Source organism: Mastigoproctus giganteus, chromosome 1 (assembly GCF_048544385.1).
Source record: "Mastigoproctus giganteus isolate SK-2022 chromosome 1, ASM4854438v1, whole genome shotgun sequence".
Lineage (NCBI taxonomy): Eukaryota > Metazoa > Arthropoda > Arachnida > Uropygi > Thelyphonidae > Mastigoproctus > Mastigoproctus giganteus.
The window spans coordinates 65,410,006-65,428,580 of NC_143575.1; the positions used below are offsets into that span (position 1 = coordinate 65,410,006).

The following is an 18,575-nucleotide window of genomic DNA, read 5'->3' on the forward strand; positions in this document are numbered from 1 at the left end:
TCTATTGCAGAGGGGGGGGAAGACAAAAAATACATGTTTCACTAGCACAGTAACGGTAATTCAGCACAGATGATGGAACGCTCTTGCAGCTCGGGTTTAGCACAAGTTGGGGCACCTCCCCAGTCAAATGCAGGGTATTTACGTGGCCGCCGCTTTATATTGGCGCCTCTCTATATCCTTGCTGCCAGCCACATGGTGACCACTGCGGTCTCGCAAACAAAGGATATAGATGAAAACGCAAATAGCCTGCTAAATTCCCAGTTGAAATTTAAAAAATTTCTTACCGTGAGAGTCCACTAGTTGACTTCTTTAGTTGAGAACACTTTTTATGGCAATAACTATAATTAAAACGCATATTTAAGCACATTTTTCTTTAGCGTTGATCAGCACGTCCGACTAGTAAGGCAGCCCTCTGGTGGTCTCCTATTCATTAGTAGTGAGAGTGTAAAGTTCTTGCGATGGCATTGTTATCACGAAATGAGATAAGGACAGTTTTGCGGTATAATTTCGTACGTGGTTTAACCATAGACCAGTGCTTAGAAGAAATGACTCTTGCACTAGATGATGATTGTCCACATCGTACAACGATATTCAGGTGGTATAGAGAATTCCAGAGGGGAAATTTCACTCTGGAGGATTCTGAGAGGCCGGGAAGACCACGAACGTCAGTTACGGAGGAAAACGTTACTGCTGTGAGGAAAATGCTTGACGAAAACAGGCGAGTGACCTACCAACAGATAGAGGATACTTTGGTCCTAAATGCACCAGCAATTCGTTCGATTCTGCAAGATTATTTGCACGTGAAGAAACTTTGTTCTCTCTGGGTGCCGCATCGACTGACTGAAGAGCAGATGACACGACGTGTGACTTGGTGCCCGGAGATGTTAAAAAAGTTTGATAAGGGACAATCTCGGTATGTGAACAACATCGTGACAGGTGACGAGACTTGGCTGTACTATTACGATCTGCCGACCAAGGCTCAAAACAAAGTTTGGGTCTTTGATGATGACGACACACCCGTAATTGTCAGAAAATCCCGATCTGTAAAAAGAAAATGATAGCTGTATTTTTCAAATCGAGTGGAATTGTGGAACGTGTCGTTTTGGACACGCAGAAGACAGTCACAGCTAAGTGGTATACTGAACAATGCCTGCCTAAAGTCATTGGATCTATGAAGAACCTGCGGCCAAAGTCAAGAATGGACACCTGGTACCTCCATCATGATAATGCTGCAGCTCACCGCGCCAAAGGCTGCACCGAATATTTGACCAAGACAGGACTGAAACTTCTCGAGCACCCTCCCTACAGTCCAGACCTTGCTCCCTGCGACTTTGCACTGTTCCCGCATGTGAAAATGAAGCTAAAAGGGAGGCGGTTTTCCAGTGATGAGGACCTTCTACGGGCTTGGGACAATGAATGTGCTTTACTCCCTAGTGAAACTTGGCAAAACTGGTTTAAAGATTGGTTTCGGAGGATGGAGAGGTGTATTGAATGTAGAGGAAATTACTTTGAAAAAATTAAATAAACAAAGCTGTATTGCAAAACTTTCCTAGTACCCTTTGTATATATTTCATGATTGCATGCATAAGCATTTTTTTAATGGCACACACAAATTGCAACTAACACGATTTGCACAGAGTAACAAGTTTACAAAGTTTTAAAAAAAGGAATAAAGGGAAGATTCAGAAAATTTATTTATGTTTTTCATACGATTGAAGATTTCAGTGAAGGGGAAACACGTTTCACCAATGTAAAAAATCACAAAATTCCAGCTATCGGTATTTTTGCAAATGCAAGAAGATCGAGTTTACTACCAGTTTATAATTACTTGCAGTAACAGAAAAGCCCAATAAACCAGAAAGTGCAAATTGTTTTTATTGTTTTATGGCTGTGACCTCCAGAAATATGCTTTAGAAAAATATCACAAAGGCGTTTAAAATTGATTCTTATAACAGAACATACGATAATGATGAAAGTGTAGTGCATTTTAATGATTTGAATTTGTAACTAATACAACTTACAAACCATGCTCACAACATTTTGTATGGCCTTTAGGTCAAGCTCACGACCTTAAAAAGGACATTTTAGAGAGATAAATAGCCTAGGTATACAGCGAAGATTAACTTCTGAGATCTTGAAAGAATTACCAAAAAACAATATGTTATTGGGTTCACATTACGATATTTTAATGATACGATGGCGTCTCTGGAACTGATTAATATCGTAAAGGGGGTAGGTACACTGTATTTTATAGCTACACACTTGGTTTGGAATGCAGTATTTATTAATGTTTAACATTCATTTTTTGCAATTAATGTTCATATTTTCCATTTTGTTGATACTTGATGCTTGGGGAAAAAACTCGTAAACCCAGGAACTCGTAAAACGAGAACTGCCTGTACTTGGATTTCAGCAAAACTTTTGATAATGTTGCACATGGAAGACTGCAGGACAAATTGGAGAGATATGGCATTAAGGGTAAGTTGCTGCAATGGCTAAAGGGATGGTTGAGTAGGAGATGACAGAGCGGTAATCAGTGGACACTGCTCTTAGTTAATTTGGAATAGCATTAGCAAAGGCACATGATGCAAGAAAGCAAGCTTATATAGCATCAGCCAAAAAAAAAAAAAAATCTTATTTCACCCATCCACTTGCTCCAAATGTTTGTCAAGTTCTGCCTTGAATCTAATTAAGCTATCAACTTCTACAATGACAGATGGAAGTTTGTTTCAGCAATCAACCACATGCTGGCTAAAGGCAAACTTCTGCACATCTACCCTATAACAGTCTTTCCTAAATTTGAATTTATGCCCTCTCAGGCGATTATTCTGAGCAAGAGGAAGAATCCCATCAGCATTGAGCATGCTCAAACCATTCAAGGCTTTGTACACCTCAATCAGATCACCTCGCAGGTGTCTAGTCTCCAGACACTGTAATTTGCAAAATTTAAGTCTTTCTTCATAAGAGCAACCCTTTGTTCCATTCACTAATCTTGTTGCCCTTCTCTGCACTCGTTCCAACAGCTCTACATCCTTCATAAAATGAGACCTCCAGACAGTACTCAAGGTGTGGCCTGAACATTGCCTTATACAAGGATATAATCACCTCATTATCCCTGCTAAAAAAATTCCTGTATATCATTGACAAGACACCATGAGCTACTATTGCAGACTGTTTGCACTGCTCAGAAAACTTCATATCTGCCTGCACAATTACCCCCGGTTATTTTCATTCTGTACCAGTCAATGTGGTACCACACTGATCAGTTATCCGGGAAATCAATTATTCAGGATTATTTTTTACCCTCTATCCCGGAAAATCAAGAGTCTATTCTATATATATATTTTTTAATTGCCCCTTACTTGATTTGCCTTTCTGCTGATTATTCCTGATTTATATATCCTACATATATTTGGAGAGGGAGGTGTATTCATTTTGGGTGTAAGTATATATAAGATATACTACCAGGCTCTGTCTTTGCAGCCAGTTGCAAGATAGGCAAGTAGATATATTACTGAAACTACATATACTGAAAAATCTCATAAATAACACACACACACACACACACACACACACACACACACACACACACACACACACACACACACACACACACACAGATATATAATAAGTAGGTAAATAAAAGTGGTGGAGATAATTTAAAAGTGTGAAAGAAGAAAGAAAAGAGACGAGAAGGGTAGAGGAAAAAAAAGACGAAATTAGGTAGGTAATTAGGATAAAAAAAATACACACTCCTGCCCTCTTATTACACTAATAGCCCAGAGTGTAGAAAAATTATAGTTTTAAAAAAGTGAATAATGTATGACTGAATAATATATAGTTTCTCCAACTGTATATTATTATCCGGGGTTATCCAGGAGCCTGTTTTGCCATCTGTGTCATAGATATGTTTTCTACCATAGAAAAAAGTAGCAACTAGGTGTCAATATATACATACCCAAAAAATGAGACGAGAAAAGTTGTCAAGGAAATTGTTAGGTTATTTAGTTAATGATTTGATTAAGACTGAACTGATCTGAAAATAGTTTTGTGTGGTTGATAATATTAATAGCTGTATGAAAATGAAAATGTACTTAAGATAGAGGAAATCAATCTATCAATTTGAGATAGAATTTTTTGAAATTTTTAATCACTAGGCTAGTTATTGCAAATAGTGGCCGTTCCTAAGACACTGCAAGAAAATAATGTTGGAGTGGACAAATTTATATACATTCGATTGTCAATGGGTAAATTTAATCACATTGAAATTAAATGCATCCTGTTTGTTATGAATGTCAATAACAATAGACCCATTATTTACATTTACATCCAAATAATTGGCTGTGAATCACAGGAATTGTTTTTTTCTAATAATAGTTCTTTGGGGTATAGGTAACTACATTCCTCTTGAAAATTAGGATAGTCCAATGCACATGTCATTAGCAAATTAACATTCATACCAATACAGGTGTAAAGATTGGCTATAATACAGATAGCACGACTGCCAATAGTTGCAGTGCTTAACTTTGGCCTAGGCCAACTGGGCATTTGCTTGGGCCCCATACTTTTAGGAGGAAAACCCCACACATGTCATCAACGTATATGAAAAATGTGTCGTCATTAGCAAATTAATATTCATACCAATACTGGTAAAGATTGGGTATAATACAGATAGCAGGACTGACAAAATTAGGCATTTGCTTGGGCCCCATACTTTGAAGGGGGGGGGGGTCCCATAAATGGCAATGGACACGGCCAAAATCTGTGATATCCAGTAGCTTAACTATGAACAGATAGATTATGGAAATTAATATTGTTGTTTGGATTAATGTTTACAATGGGTTTTAAAAGTTGTTCTAATGCCTCACCAGGAACTTGGACATAGCTATTTTTACATGAGATGATGAACCTGAAACTAACAATTTTCAATAATTTACCTGTTTTAGATAAGCTAAAAACCTGTCATATTACATAGTTTGTTCACTTGCATTAATTTAGATAAATTTTTATTAGAGTTCAAAACATTAATCGAGAATATAAACATATTGAAATGTAATACTTCCTACTGGAATAATTTGGTCAGCCATGTGTCTTAAACAACTTTATTTTTGATGGAGATACTGTATATCACCAAATTCAAGGTACTCCTGTGGGCAGTCCTGTTTCCTGTATTATAGCCAATCTTTACCTTTATTGGTATGAATGTTCATTTCCAAATGATATCACATTTTTCAGATATGTTGATGATATATGTGCGTTGGACTATCCTGATTTTCTCAAGGAATGTAGTTGCCTATACCCCCAAGAACTGTTGTTAGAAAAAAACAATTCCTGTGACTTCACAGCCAATTATTTGGATTTGAATGTAAATTTAAATAATGGGTCTACTGATATTGACACTTATAACAAATGGGATGCATTTAATTTTAATGTGATTAATTTTACCCTTGGCAATCTAATATATCAAAAAATGTCCACTCCAACATCAAATTTTTTTTGGCTGGTGCAGCATAAGCCTCAGCCTTCCTTGCACCATATGGCTATTAATAATAATGATAATAATATTTTCTCACAGTGTCGTAGAATTGCCACTATTTGCAATAAGTACAGTCTGGTTAACAATTTTTGAAAATTCTATCTCAAATTGATAGATAATTGATTTCCTTTATCTTACCTGCACTTTCATTTTCATAAGCTATTAATATTATCATTAACTAAATAATCCAACAGTTTCCTTGACTACTTTTCTTGTCCCGTTTGTTTGGGTATTTATATCTATACATATTGACACCTAGTTGCTACTGTTTTCTATGGTAAAAAACATATCTATGATTGCTAGTTGAAGGATGCTTTTACATGTATAATAAACACCAAATCTCTATCTTCTGGGTGTCTATACATTTTTGGCACTGAGGTCGCTAGTATACACAACATGTATCTAGTTTGATCGCATCATATTGATTCGATCATATAATATTGGGTGAGTTCACATTTATGATGTTCCACTTATTTCTTTTGTGTTATACATAATTTTATTATTTTTAATAAACGGAATACTGTTGATCAGTAGTTGCCATCCTTTAGTTTCATGCCACTTTCTGCTTACTACTCTCATGTATGTCCAGGGTCTTTACTAGCAAAGACAGAAAATTGCGCTCCCGGATAACTCGAGCTCCAGCTGTATATGCTTCTGTCATATACTATTCACTTTCCTGAAACTATCATTTTTCCGCACTCTGGGTGTAATATGTGTAGTGTGAGGTCAGGAGTGTCTATTTCTATTGTAATTATATACCTAATTTCTCCTGTTAGCTAAACTGCTATAGTATTGCTTATAAACACTATAGTATTACTATGCTTTATATACATTTATATGGAATTCTGCCTTTAGCCTTTGTCTACTCTCAACAATGTTTTAGTTTCTTTGTTTGTTTCTTCTTTAATTTTTGTTAGTTTTCATTCCATTGTTCATGTATTTTTATAACTATTTTCAGGCCCTCTGTCATGTTAACCTTAAATAACAACTTGGCAGTCTAGATATCCTCCCTTATAGCTTTAATTTTACATTACAGAAACTCCCCACTTACGGTAGGGTTGCGTGACGCAGAACACTACGTAAGTCAGAATTTCCCCCATGCTTGTGCCTGCTGAATTGGCTGAATCAAAAAAGAAATGTTTGACGAACATGTAAACAGAATTATTTATTGTATTTATTCAATTTTTTATCTCATGCGCAGGAAAAATTATAAAAGCATGCAATTTAAAAAAAATTTCAAAATTATAAAATTAAAAAAAGAGAGAGGAGACAGGCATAACATCAGTAAGTTTTACCTCTTGAGCATCATTGCCAGAATCGACGTCGTCAGCTGATAAGTACGCCGCTGTGGAGATTTAGAAGGGGTCGGCCGCTCAACATTACGAAAGAACATATTAATGGATGACTGAACGGTGACTTTTTTCTTTTCAACGTAGATTTCTTTGTATCAAGCAAGCATATCATTCACCCCTCTGTTAACTTTTAAGAATTGTTTGCTGTCAGGATCCATCTTCTCAAACCTGGCCATTGCCGATGCAATTTCACGAAATGCCATTGCCATCTCTCTTGATTTGGTTCATCTTGAGCTTCGTCAGCATTTTCTTCTTTCACTATCACTGCCTGCAAGTCAATAAGTTCTTCATTAGATAATTCCTTTTCTTCTTCTATTAACTCCTCCACATGTTTGACATCGACCTCCAACTCTGCAACCTTTACAATCTTATCTGTAACCTCTTCATATGATTCATCTTTTTCAAATCCTTCGAAGCCTTTTATGTGTCATGGGCATATGTTCTTCCATGCTCCATTTAAACAACTTTTAGTGATTTCCGCCCAGGCCTTATTAATGTTTTAAGGTGGTGTGGTAAATACTGTAAGATTCCCAAAAGTCTCTTAACGTAAAATCTTTCTTGTCATTTACTGCAGACAATGCCTGAGCAAATGTTGTGCGTAAATAATATGCTTTTAAATTCGAAACAACACCCTGATCCTTAGGTTGGATGAGTGAAGTTGTGTTTGGCGGTAGAAATATAATTCTCACGTTCGAATTGAAATCATCTAGATGTGTAGGATGTCTAGGAGAATTATCTAATACAGAATTTCATGAGATGTGAACAAGTGTTCTGTGAAAAATCATAATTAATAATTATAAAAATGAAATAAAATAAATAAATTTTGCATATTTGTAATGTATACACCACTTTTGTATCATTATAACATTTAACATATTTTTTTTCGGTTGTTAATATACTAGCATAGAATAATAATCAAATAGAATAATCAAATAGAATAATAATCAAAAATAATAATCACGGAACACTTTATTGTGGCAGGCTATTGCATAGAGAAATATGCATAGAGACTAATATGCCATTCCATTCGTATGCGATTTAGTCTGGAGTACACGGGTTGAAGGAGAGAAAGAAGCGAACTGATATCATAACTAAACTCACTTCCTTGTATAAATTTTTTTTTGATAGTTATTAGTATTTCGAAATATTATTATTAAAATATGTGACCATGTATTTGAAAAAAGGAACTTTAAAACAAGAAACAAATACTTCTAGTATTGCAACTGTGGTCGATGAAAACGAACACAATATTGTCACACTTCAAAGTGAGGATGGACAATTGCAGCCTTTTGTTTCCCCAAAAATCCGAAGTAAAAAAACAGGAACCAACTAATAAAAGACCAAAACGAAAGTATCATGACAGTTATTTGAATTTTGGCTTTACATGTGTTGGAAATAAAGATGCTCCTGATGCACAGTGCGTTGTATATAATAAAATATTAGCAAATAGTTCTTTGGCTCCTGCTAAACTTGTGTTTCTTAAGTGTTCTGTGAATATGTTGTGAGATTAAAAGTGTTCTATGACTAAAAAAGTTTGGGAAATGCTCCAATAGAAGCAAAATCTTGAAAGGAATGACATTGTCTTTACAATATTTTTCAACCAATCCTCAAAGAGAGATTTTGTTATCCTTGCTCTCTGGTTTGATTGGAAATGCACGGGTTCCCACTGCATTAGCCCCAAGCAAGAACGTGGACCTATCTTTTGACGCCTTGAAACCTGGCATCGTATTTTCTCCTTTGGCAGTGTACATTCGAATCGGCATTTTTTTCCAACATTTTTAATGTTGATGAGACTGCTCGTCAACATTAAAAATTTGCTGCGTTGAATAGCTGCCTTCATCAATAATCTTTTTCCTACACATCAAAGTTTCTCTGCAGCTGCAGAATCAGCACTGGCAACTTCACTGCATACTTTAACGTTGTGGAAACCAGCATATGTGCGTGCGTGCGTGTGTGTGTGTGTGTTAGAGAGAGAAAATATTTTTAATAAACACACTAAATTTGATTTATCCCTTTAGGCTATATAAAAAAAAAAAAACATCAAACAAAGACTAAAACAAAAGGAACATTGGTATCTCATTTCTAAACGTAAACATATCTGTCAAAGCATATTTGCATTGATCATGTCTACTAGACTGTCTAGAATCAATCTGCCAAAATTAAGGCAGGTTGCTTACAGACATAAACAAGAACTTGTACAATCAGTAATAGCACTACAGAAAAAACAATGAAAGTGGCTTGTCTTTTTTTTTTAACTGAAATAAATAAATAAAATAAATTTTCTGTTTATACTCCGGCACGACAACCAAGTCGGTAGAGTTTACAATAAATCATCAATACAAATATTTATCGTATTTAGTAGTCATGGGCTTGAACCCCGGTCCACTCAAGAAATGTGTGCTATGCACTCTCGCTCCTGACCACTGGGCTACGTCAGGCCTTACTGCTGACCAGTGTGTGTACACTTTGATTAACAACTTTTGATTATTTTTTTCTCAGTTGTATAGATAAAAACTATATTTTTCGAGCCTCATAGTTTTGCTTTTCTTTGTCTACAAATCACATCCATGCTAAACTTATAAAATAGCAAGAAGGTTCACGGCAATCTTCTTTGAATTGCTTTCATTCTATTTTCATAGAACAACAACAAAAAAAAGTTCTCCTGTTAGTAGAACTAACTTAAATTATTAGAATGAATATACACAACTCGCTAATGGTGAAATAACCATTTTTATTGGCAACATTTGGTGCAGGGAAACCAATTTGTAACTTACTACTGAAGCTATCACCTAAAATATTTTAATTGCACACAGCTGTAATAACATCCTTCTACTGTTAAAGCTTTGTAACTCTTGTGTCCAGGTGATCTCATCCCAACACTTGCATGAATGGTGAAATGCAAATGTGTTGCAGTGAGAAACCAGTTAACTTATTTCTTGTGCTCAGCACTTCCTGCTGTATTAGGTGGCCATTTTATTATTTTCTAGTGAAGCTTAATTAACAAGGTGATATAAACTGACTTCGGCAAAATAGGTTTTCTCATTAAAAATAACTAAAATCAGCATATCACATAGTTCTGTCAACTTATTATTTACAATTATTTATTCATTTTTTTTTTTTTTTTTTTTTTACATTTAAATGTGTAAACAGATTTTGCTGTCGTTTGCATATTAGACCTGTTCTTAAAATGAGTTCATACTGTAAAAAGGTATTTGAACACAATAACACAATTTTTTTCACCTTATTACAAGTTATAAAATATATAACTATATATATTTAATAATTATGTAGAGCATTTTGCAATACTTTTATTTATTCATTTCATCATTCTAGATAATATGAAGAATCTTATAATAGCTAAAATAGCATCACAATGTGAAGAGTTATATGCAGATGCACTAAGACAAATGCAAAAAGATTCTGTTAGAGTGATATTGGATAAGGTATGTGTCAACTTCTGTTACATTTTAATTTGATTGCATCTAAATTGGAATATTCAGTTGGAGTATGTAAAGGTGATTTATAACTATGAATTATAATTTTGGAATTAAGTTAACTAATATACTGCTTAGCAGAATTATTTGATTAAAATTGTTATTTGAATAATCAGAAATGCTATTTCAGTTACTTCCCTTCTTAAAGTAATGAGATTTTAAGCAACATGAACTTTTCTTATAAAATCCTGATTCTATCTTGACAAACATTTTTTTTTAACCAACACAAACACTTAACAGAACAACATTAGAAACACTACACTTGCAGTTGTGGTCTTTGATGTTGCAGTAGTTTTAGGCAATCCTTTTAATCCATTTTAACCTAGATTCTAAAGGTTTTAAATTAATAATCTAAATTAATTGTTTAATAACCTAAATTAATTGTGTGGTAGATATGGTCTGAAATGCTATTCCAGTGCATTCGTTTGGAAGTTTATAATTTCTAGAAGTTGATATGGGAAGCTATGTTGTTTAGTAGTCTTACTAACTATATTGCTTATTTCATAAACAAATTAAAAATATGCTTAAAATCATACTTTAACAAGCAGCACCTTCACAATAGTACCTTTCGTGGTAAGGTTTAAACCATTTTCATAAGCAATTTAAGAAGATTTAACCTTTTTACAATTGATAAATCATCTTGTTTAGACTCAAATTTATATTTCCGTTTATTTATTATATCATTTTCATGCTAAGTTTCTGTTTAAGTGTATTTCCTGAATAAAATTGTGCTTTTTTATAAAGTACTTGGGAATGCAGCTTGCTAATATACTGTTGTCGTTATGGGAAAAGATACCACTGTAGAGTAGTACAAATTCAACTAGTGCAAGCATTTTCCTGAAATATATTGCACCCTGAATCAGAGGAAGGTGTACAGCCATTGTGATAGATATTGTCAAAGTTAAATGGCAAAGAAGTGAAATAAGTAGAACCCATGTGTTATCGGGATAGCAGGAATCACAGAAACTAAGCAGATGAATACCAAGGAACTGCAGCTAAACAATAATTATTAATTAATTCTCAACATAAGATACAGTACATGGAAGATGTAACAATAGCTTTGAGAAATAGTTTTGGAAGAAATAAGTGGCTAGGAAGCATTGTCCAGTAGAATTTTTAGATTTAAAGTTTGGTGTTTAAATTGGTGTGTGTGTGTATATGACAAAGGCTCAAAAAAGGGAGTGAAGTAAGAGTTTTCTAATATGTTAGAGGGGAGCAGTAAAAACTAATGACAAGGAACGAATAGTATTAATTGGAGATTTAAATAGAGGTAGGAAATTGCAATTATTTTGACAAAGATATTTTGGAGGGAATAGTAAATTTAACAATGGTGTATATTAACAATATTATATAAAGTCGAACTTGGTTATAACGAGGTCATGGCTGTAATGAGCAAAAAGCCACGATAATTTTAATTTACACGTATTACCATACAGTCACTCACTGTTATAACGAGGCGCCTCCGTAGCCAGGTGGGAAGGAGCAGCAGTGCGTAGCACACGCTTCTTGATTAGACCGGGGTTCGAGCCCGTCACCACCAAATATGGAGAATGCGGAAAGGTCATGGAATGACCACCGTATATCCCGGAGCAATATGGCCTTAGTTGCTAATGCTCCTAAAAACCAAATAACAAACAAACAAACTGTTATAACGAGTGTACTACATGGATATACTGAACAAATTTTGGTACCTATGCAAACATTCTTAATTGCTATGTAGTCGAAAAAATCCAATTTTTGGAATAGACAAAAATGAAAAGGATGACTTAGCTTTTATGACGACTAAGAATTTCTAAGAATTTTGTCAATGGGACTTCTAAGAACTTTGTATGCAGATCACTTTACTGTCATTTAAAATAAAATCAATTAGAAATGAACCCTTCCTCCGGAAATATTTCTATTAACAAAAGAAAGTGTCTCGATTCACGAAAAGGTCGAAATTATTAGTGAGTTAGAACATGGTGCAAAAAATATAGAAGTGTGTAAAAAGTTTCTTTGTCCTCTTCAACAGTAATGACATTTTGGAAGAATAAACATGTTTGGCTAAATCCATTATTTGGGTACCATTTGTTCTGCACAGTAAGTGTGGTCATAGAACGGAGCGATTGTATTATAGAGTTCTGTGATTGGGTGATTATTGTGAAGACGTTTTCTTTCTGATTGTTTTGTGTCATTGAGGAGGGGGATGCTTAGCTTAGGTAGGGTGTTTATCCCTCTATCCAATTCTTTTAAAATTGGAAAAAAGAGTTAGATTTAAAAACAATGGCAAGTGGGGGGATAAACAAACACCCTAGGCATATCAACCTAGGAGGACAGTGGGCGGGGAAAGCAGTGAGTGGCACCTGCCAATCAGTGCTTTATTCTTGTATATTTGTCGAAATATGGACTAGTATCCAAGATTTGGAGTCTTTACATATCAGCACTGGAAAAGAACATAACAGAAAAAAAAAAAAAAAATTAGTAAGTGCAAGGTTACAAATGCTGAAGAAGCATTGTTTCAATGGTTCGCTACACCTGAACTTAGGAAGATCACAACGACAAAGACCTAGCACAGCCCCTGCTAGGCCTTCGAAACCACACTCCCCTCACATGTCACCATCATCTCTTTCTTGCTTCTTGATTAGACCGGGGTTCGAGCCCGTCACCACCAAATACGGAGTATGCGGAAAGGTCAAGGAATGACCACCGCATATCCCGGAGCAATATGGCCTTAGTTGCTAATGCTCCTAAAAACCAAATAACGATCATCTCTTTCTTCCCTGGTGCAGGGAGGGGAGACGGTTTTCTCTTTCCTCCCTTCCCTGTTGCCCCTCTTTTTCCCTAGTGGGCATATGACTGCCTCACTGACCATCTGGGATCATCTTCTTTGTCTTCCCCATATTTCTGTTTTTTTCTCCCCCAGCCTTCAGTCTCTCCCCTTACTCTGCCTAACATGCCAGTGCACAAGCTACTAAAATTTAATAACGTTTAAATCTAAATTGCGCCTTCGTAAACATCTTTTGGCCTTTTCTATTCCCAGGACTTAACACCCCCCCCCCCTTTTTTTTTTGAGGCCCTAACCACTGAAATCTCAGGAAACTAGGTGGCAGGGCCTGCCAGAGTAAATAAAAATCTACTAGGTACCTGGCCTGCTCCCATGGGGCAAAGTGTGGAAACGGTGGGTCTCAATAGGTGCCCAACGGCTGAATGGCCAGAAGAACAATGGTACACAACACTATACATATACACAGCCCACACATTTTAAAAACCTCTTGGCCTTGACGGTACTGTCTCACACTCAAATGAAAATTACGCAGAGATGGGGGAACCCTTGGTGCCACGAGACCCTAAACATTCTTTACACAAAGAGTGCTGGATTTTCAATAATGGTCTGATATTGAAGAATCAATTTGGGCGTGACGATTTTTTAGGTAACAACAGTTGGCTGGATCGATTTAAAAACTGAATACAAATAATATGTAGGTACTGTAAATACTAATACTGTATTATTTTTTTTCTCCCTGATATTTCTTTTGTTTTTTGAATCTATCTTATTATCAAGTTATTGAGAATTAAAAAAAAAATAGTAGCTATTATTGTGGATTATTGTGTGACACAGTCCAAAATGGAAGACAGAATAAATAATGACAATTTTAATACTAATTGTAAAACACATATATTAAATACATACAAAAGCTTTTGGTTATTAGGGTTATATCCATCAGTCCATCTGACAGTTAAGAGTGTGGCACATGAGGCCGTGTTCTGCCAGTCTTGTACATGAAACTGCGTGGTGCAATAGTTAATTGTTTGATGTTGTAGCCTGTGGCTGTGACGTATGTGAATGTTGCCAACGTTTGTCATTCATCAAAATGGTTGCTTCTATAATAGAATTAGAGGGTCGTGCATTTATGAATGTACCAGATCCCATCACCTTTTGGTGTTGCTATGTGATGTGTTTGTGGTTATCCCCAGAGATTCGGGTGACCGGCTCTTAGACCACCTCAATTCTCTGTCGCCCTTCCATAAAATTCAGCATTGAACTAGAATCGGACAATACCCTACCATACTTAGACACCCTTGTCCGACACGAGGGCACATGCTTGAAGACAACTTTCGGTCAGCACATGTGCACAGCCATCTTCTTGGCACTGCACGGACCTTGTTAACCCGTGCCTGGACCCACTAGTTCTGTAGATGAGAGGCACACCAAGATTGCTAAAGTCGAGGCAGATCTTGCAAGGTGCGGCTACGCCACCAGTACCCTTGACAGGTGTGACCTACAGACACATGACCACGTAGCGACCAACAGGAACATCCAAGGTGATGACCCAACCACAAGCGCCTTTATCCCATACTAAAAAAAAAGTAAAGTGCAGCCATTATCAACCCACTGCAGGATGGAAGCCTCCAACAATTCGTGTTGAGGAAAATGGACCATAATCTGCCACGCCGGTCCAGTGCGGGTTGGCAGATCGACCGTATTCAGCAGTCAGGGCCTTGAAACCCGGTCTACTTAAAGAGCGTGTGCTACTGCACTCCCGCTCCTGCCCACTTGGCTACGGAGGCCTATCCCATACTACCCAAACCTATCACAACAGGTTTCTAGGATCCTAAAATCACATGGGATAAAGTGGGTACAACTCTCAGGCAGAAAGTTGTGATCCCTCATCTCTAGAATGAAAACACCGGTTTCCACCTTACTGCAAGTGGTCTAGTCTACCACATCTCTTGCCATGACACTAGCTGCTACATCAGGGAAACTGGGAGACTGCTTGGCAATCGTCTTTTGGAACACGAAAGAGCCATCTGCTTAGCGGACATAGAACACTCTGCCATTGCCAAACACTTCGGGTCAACACGCCTGGTTGGATTCGTCGAACATCACATGCTCTAATACCTCAGTCAACAGAAGCAGTGGATGTCGTGTCCACCTTTATTATTGAGGCAACCATTTTGATGAGTGACAAACGTTGGCAATGTTCACATACATCACAGCCACAGGTTTCAACATCAAACTATTAATTATTGCATCATGCAGTTTCGTGTACATGACGGGCAGTACACACCCTCATGTTCCACACTTAAATGTCAGATTGACTGATGAAGGTTACCATAATAACCAAAAGCTTTTGTATGTATTTAACATTTAATATATGTGTTTTACAATTAGTATTAAACTTGTCATTATTTATTCTGTCTTCCGTTTCAGACTGTGTCATACAAAAATCCACAATAAAAGTGAATCCAGAGCTCACAGGCCTCTTTAATCAAAATAGGAGGTAGTTTAACTCATCATGGATATAGTCAGTAACAGTTATAATGAGGAAATTGTCGGTCCCTTGATGCTCGTTGTAACCAAGTTCGACTGTAATAATAATAATATTATTATTATTCTTTTGTACAAGCCACACACTCTTAATTAAAAAAAGTGTTTTAGCATAAAGTATTATTAAGTGTGTTTAGTAGACCCAAACAATCCCAAGAACCAATATATGTGTTTTACAATTAATATTATTTTACAATTTAGTATTATTACGAAACCAAATAAATTGGCTAATTTGTTTGGTTTTTGTTTGTCAGATTTCTGTGTTGAATTCTTTCTTTGGTCCCGAATTTTTAGTTTAAAACAAATTAATAAGCAAATTAAACGTATACAAATACATTTTTTATTTGTAACTTAACAAATACAGTTTATGTGCAATTCATTCAAAATTGTTTACTCTGTGTGAAAATTGCAAATTAAAAAGGGGATAAAATTTTGCTGATCACTGTAGCCAAGTGTTCAAGTGACACATGTTCAAGTCTGTGGGACTAGTAAATACAGTGATGTTACTGTATTCTCTCTATTTTGTGACCTTCTCTCTCTCTCTCTCTCTCTCTCTCTCTCTCTCTCTGTCTGTCTGTCTGTCTGTCCCTCCCTCCCATTTGTTACAAAAACGGTGTATTACAGCTTTGATGGCCAAATTTCATGAATGATGCCATCCCCATGCTTTTTAGTACATAAATAACAGAAGTATGTTTCTGCATTTAGCCCATCTTCTGTAAATTTGCCTTTGGTACAACCCTTTTCTCAAAAATTCCAACAGTAAAGTTTGTGATTTAGGCAAATCGATCATGATGACAAAAGAGAAAATTCAACGGGTCTCCAACTATGGTATATTGTACTTAAACATTTTTTATGGTATATTACACTTAAACATTTTTTTATTTCCGGATATTTTTCAACGTTCGCTAATTCCTAACCTTCATAATAATGAAATGTAAACAAAATAGCAGTGAAGAAATAATATATTCTACATTCTCTGTATTAGTATTAGTTCCGTATTTCGAGAATGCCACTGGCTTTTGTTGCATTGGCTAAAAAAATAAAATAAATAAAAATGCAATAACTAAATAAAAATAAAAAAATTTATAAAATAAATGATTAAAAATAAAATATAAATGTAAATATATGGAAAATAGCCTTTGTTCTCTCCAATTTGTCGGCCTTAACTGCCTATATAGGCAACTTAAAGTAATTAACAATAAACTTGCTAAAAGAAAATTTCTTACAATCCAATCTAAATATCTTTCCCCATAATTTTAATTTATGGTCTCTAGTTCTGGAGTCATAACAGTGAAAAAATGCCTGCATCACTTTACTATCACCGCTCAGAGCATTATAGACCTCAGTGAGATCCTAAGTTGCCTAGTTACCAAGCTCTGTAACCCACCTATTCAAAGCTTTTCTTCATATGATTGCCCTTTTACAGATCTCGCTAAGCAAGTTGCCCATCTTTGGACCCTTTCAAGAAGCTTGATAGTTTATTTTTTTGTGGTCTTCATAATTGGACATAGTATTCTAAATGTGATCTTAGTTTCCATACACAGTGGAATTATAACTTCCCTATCTCCGCAAGCAAATGTTTATTCTATCAATGATAAATCATCGAAAGGACACCATGGGGTCTTTCCTTGTCAATTTATTTACACTGCTCAGACAACTTCATGTCTGACTGCATTGTAACTCCCAAATCCTTTTCTTCCTCTACTGTTTCAAATTCACCCCATGAATTACTTGTTATTTTGGGCTTACTATTCCACGAGCTTAAGATCTTGCATTCTGCTGCATTAGAACATAGCTGCCACTTTTCTGACCATCCTTGAAGGTTGTCAAGTCATCTCGAAAGAGTGTTGCTTAATGATGTTCTTTAACCACTCTCCCAATCTTCACATTGTATGAAAATTTAAACAACATATCCTGATCCCTTTTTCGATTTTACTGATGCAAATCATAAACTTTTTTTCTATATTACAAGAATAATGAATTAACTGAAGCCGTCAGTTAAACTATATAGTATATACCATTTACTATGTGGTATTAGTAGTAGTAGTGGCATGTGATGCAAGAAAGCAAGTGTATGAGCTTATGCAGCATCAGCCAAAAAAAAAAAAAATCACACCATTCCCTCCAAATGCCTGTCCAGTTCCTGGTTAAATTTATTCAACCTATCAACTTCCACAACGACAGATGGAAGTTTGTTCCAGCAATTAACCGCCCGCTGGCTAAAGGCAAATTTTCACCCATCTATTCTACATCTGTCTTTTCTTAATTTCAATTTATGCCCCCTTAGGTTCGTAATCTGAACAAGTGGAAGGATCCCATCAGAATTCAGCGTGCTCAACCCATTCAAGGCCTTATAGACCTCAATCAGATCACCGCGCAGGTGCCTAGTCTCCAGCCACTGCAATTTGCAGAACTTAAGCCTCTCTTGGTAAGAGGATCCCTTCATTCCCATCACCAATCTTGTTGCCCTTCTCTCTCTACACGCTCAAGCAAATCTACATCCTTCCTAAAGTGAGGCTTCCAGACCTGTACGCAGTACTCAAGGCATGGCCTGACCATTGCCTTATAAAGAGAGACAATCACCTCCTTTTCCCTGCTAGCAAAATTCCTATATATCATTGACAAAACCCCATGATCTGCCCTGGCAGCCTGTCTGCATTGTTCAGAAAACTTCATATCTGACTGCACAATTACTCCCAGGTCTTTTTCATTTTCTACCACCTTAAGTCTAGTACCACACAGTTGGTACGTTTCTATTGGATTACTTCTACCTATATGCAGTATTTTGCATTTGTCAAGGTTAAACTTCAGTTGCCACTTCTTAGCCCATCTACCCGAATTATCTAGATCCTGTTACAGTAGCACACTGCCATTACTGTCATTAA

At 36.1% G+C, this 18,575-nt stretch overlaps 1 protein-coding gene across 1 annotated transcript in view; it reads left to right on the forward strand.

Moving 5' to 3' along the window:
- The window catches only part of ALiX (programmed cell death 6-interacting protein-like protein AliX), a 262,161-nt gene that overhangs the window by 131,379 nt on the left and 112,207 nt on the right, over nucleotides 1-18,575 (forward strand). The window contains exon 6 of the mRNA XM_090373269.1: nucleotides 10,222-10,331. Within this exon, the coding sequence (XP_090229395.1) occupies nucleotides 10,222-10,331 (110 nt within the window). The remainder of the gene's footprint in view (nucleotides 1-10,221; nucleotides 10,332-18,575) is intronic.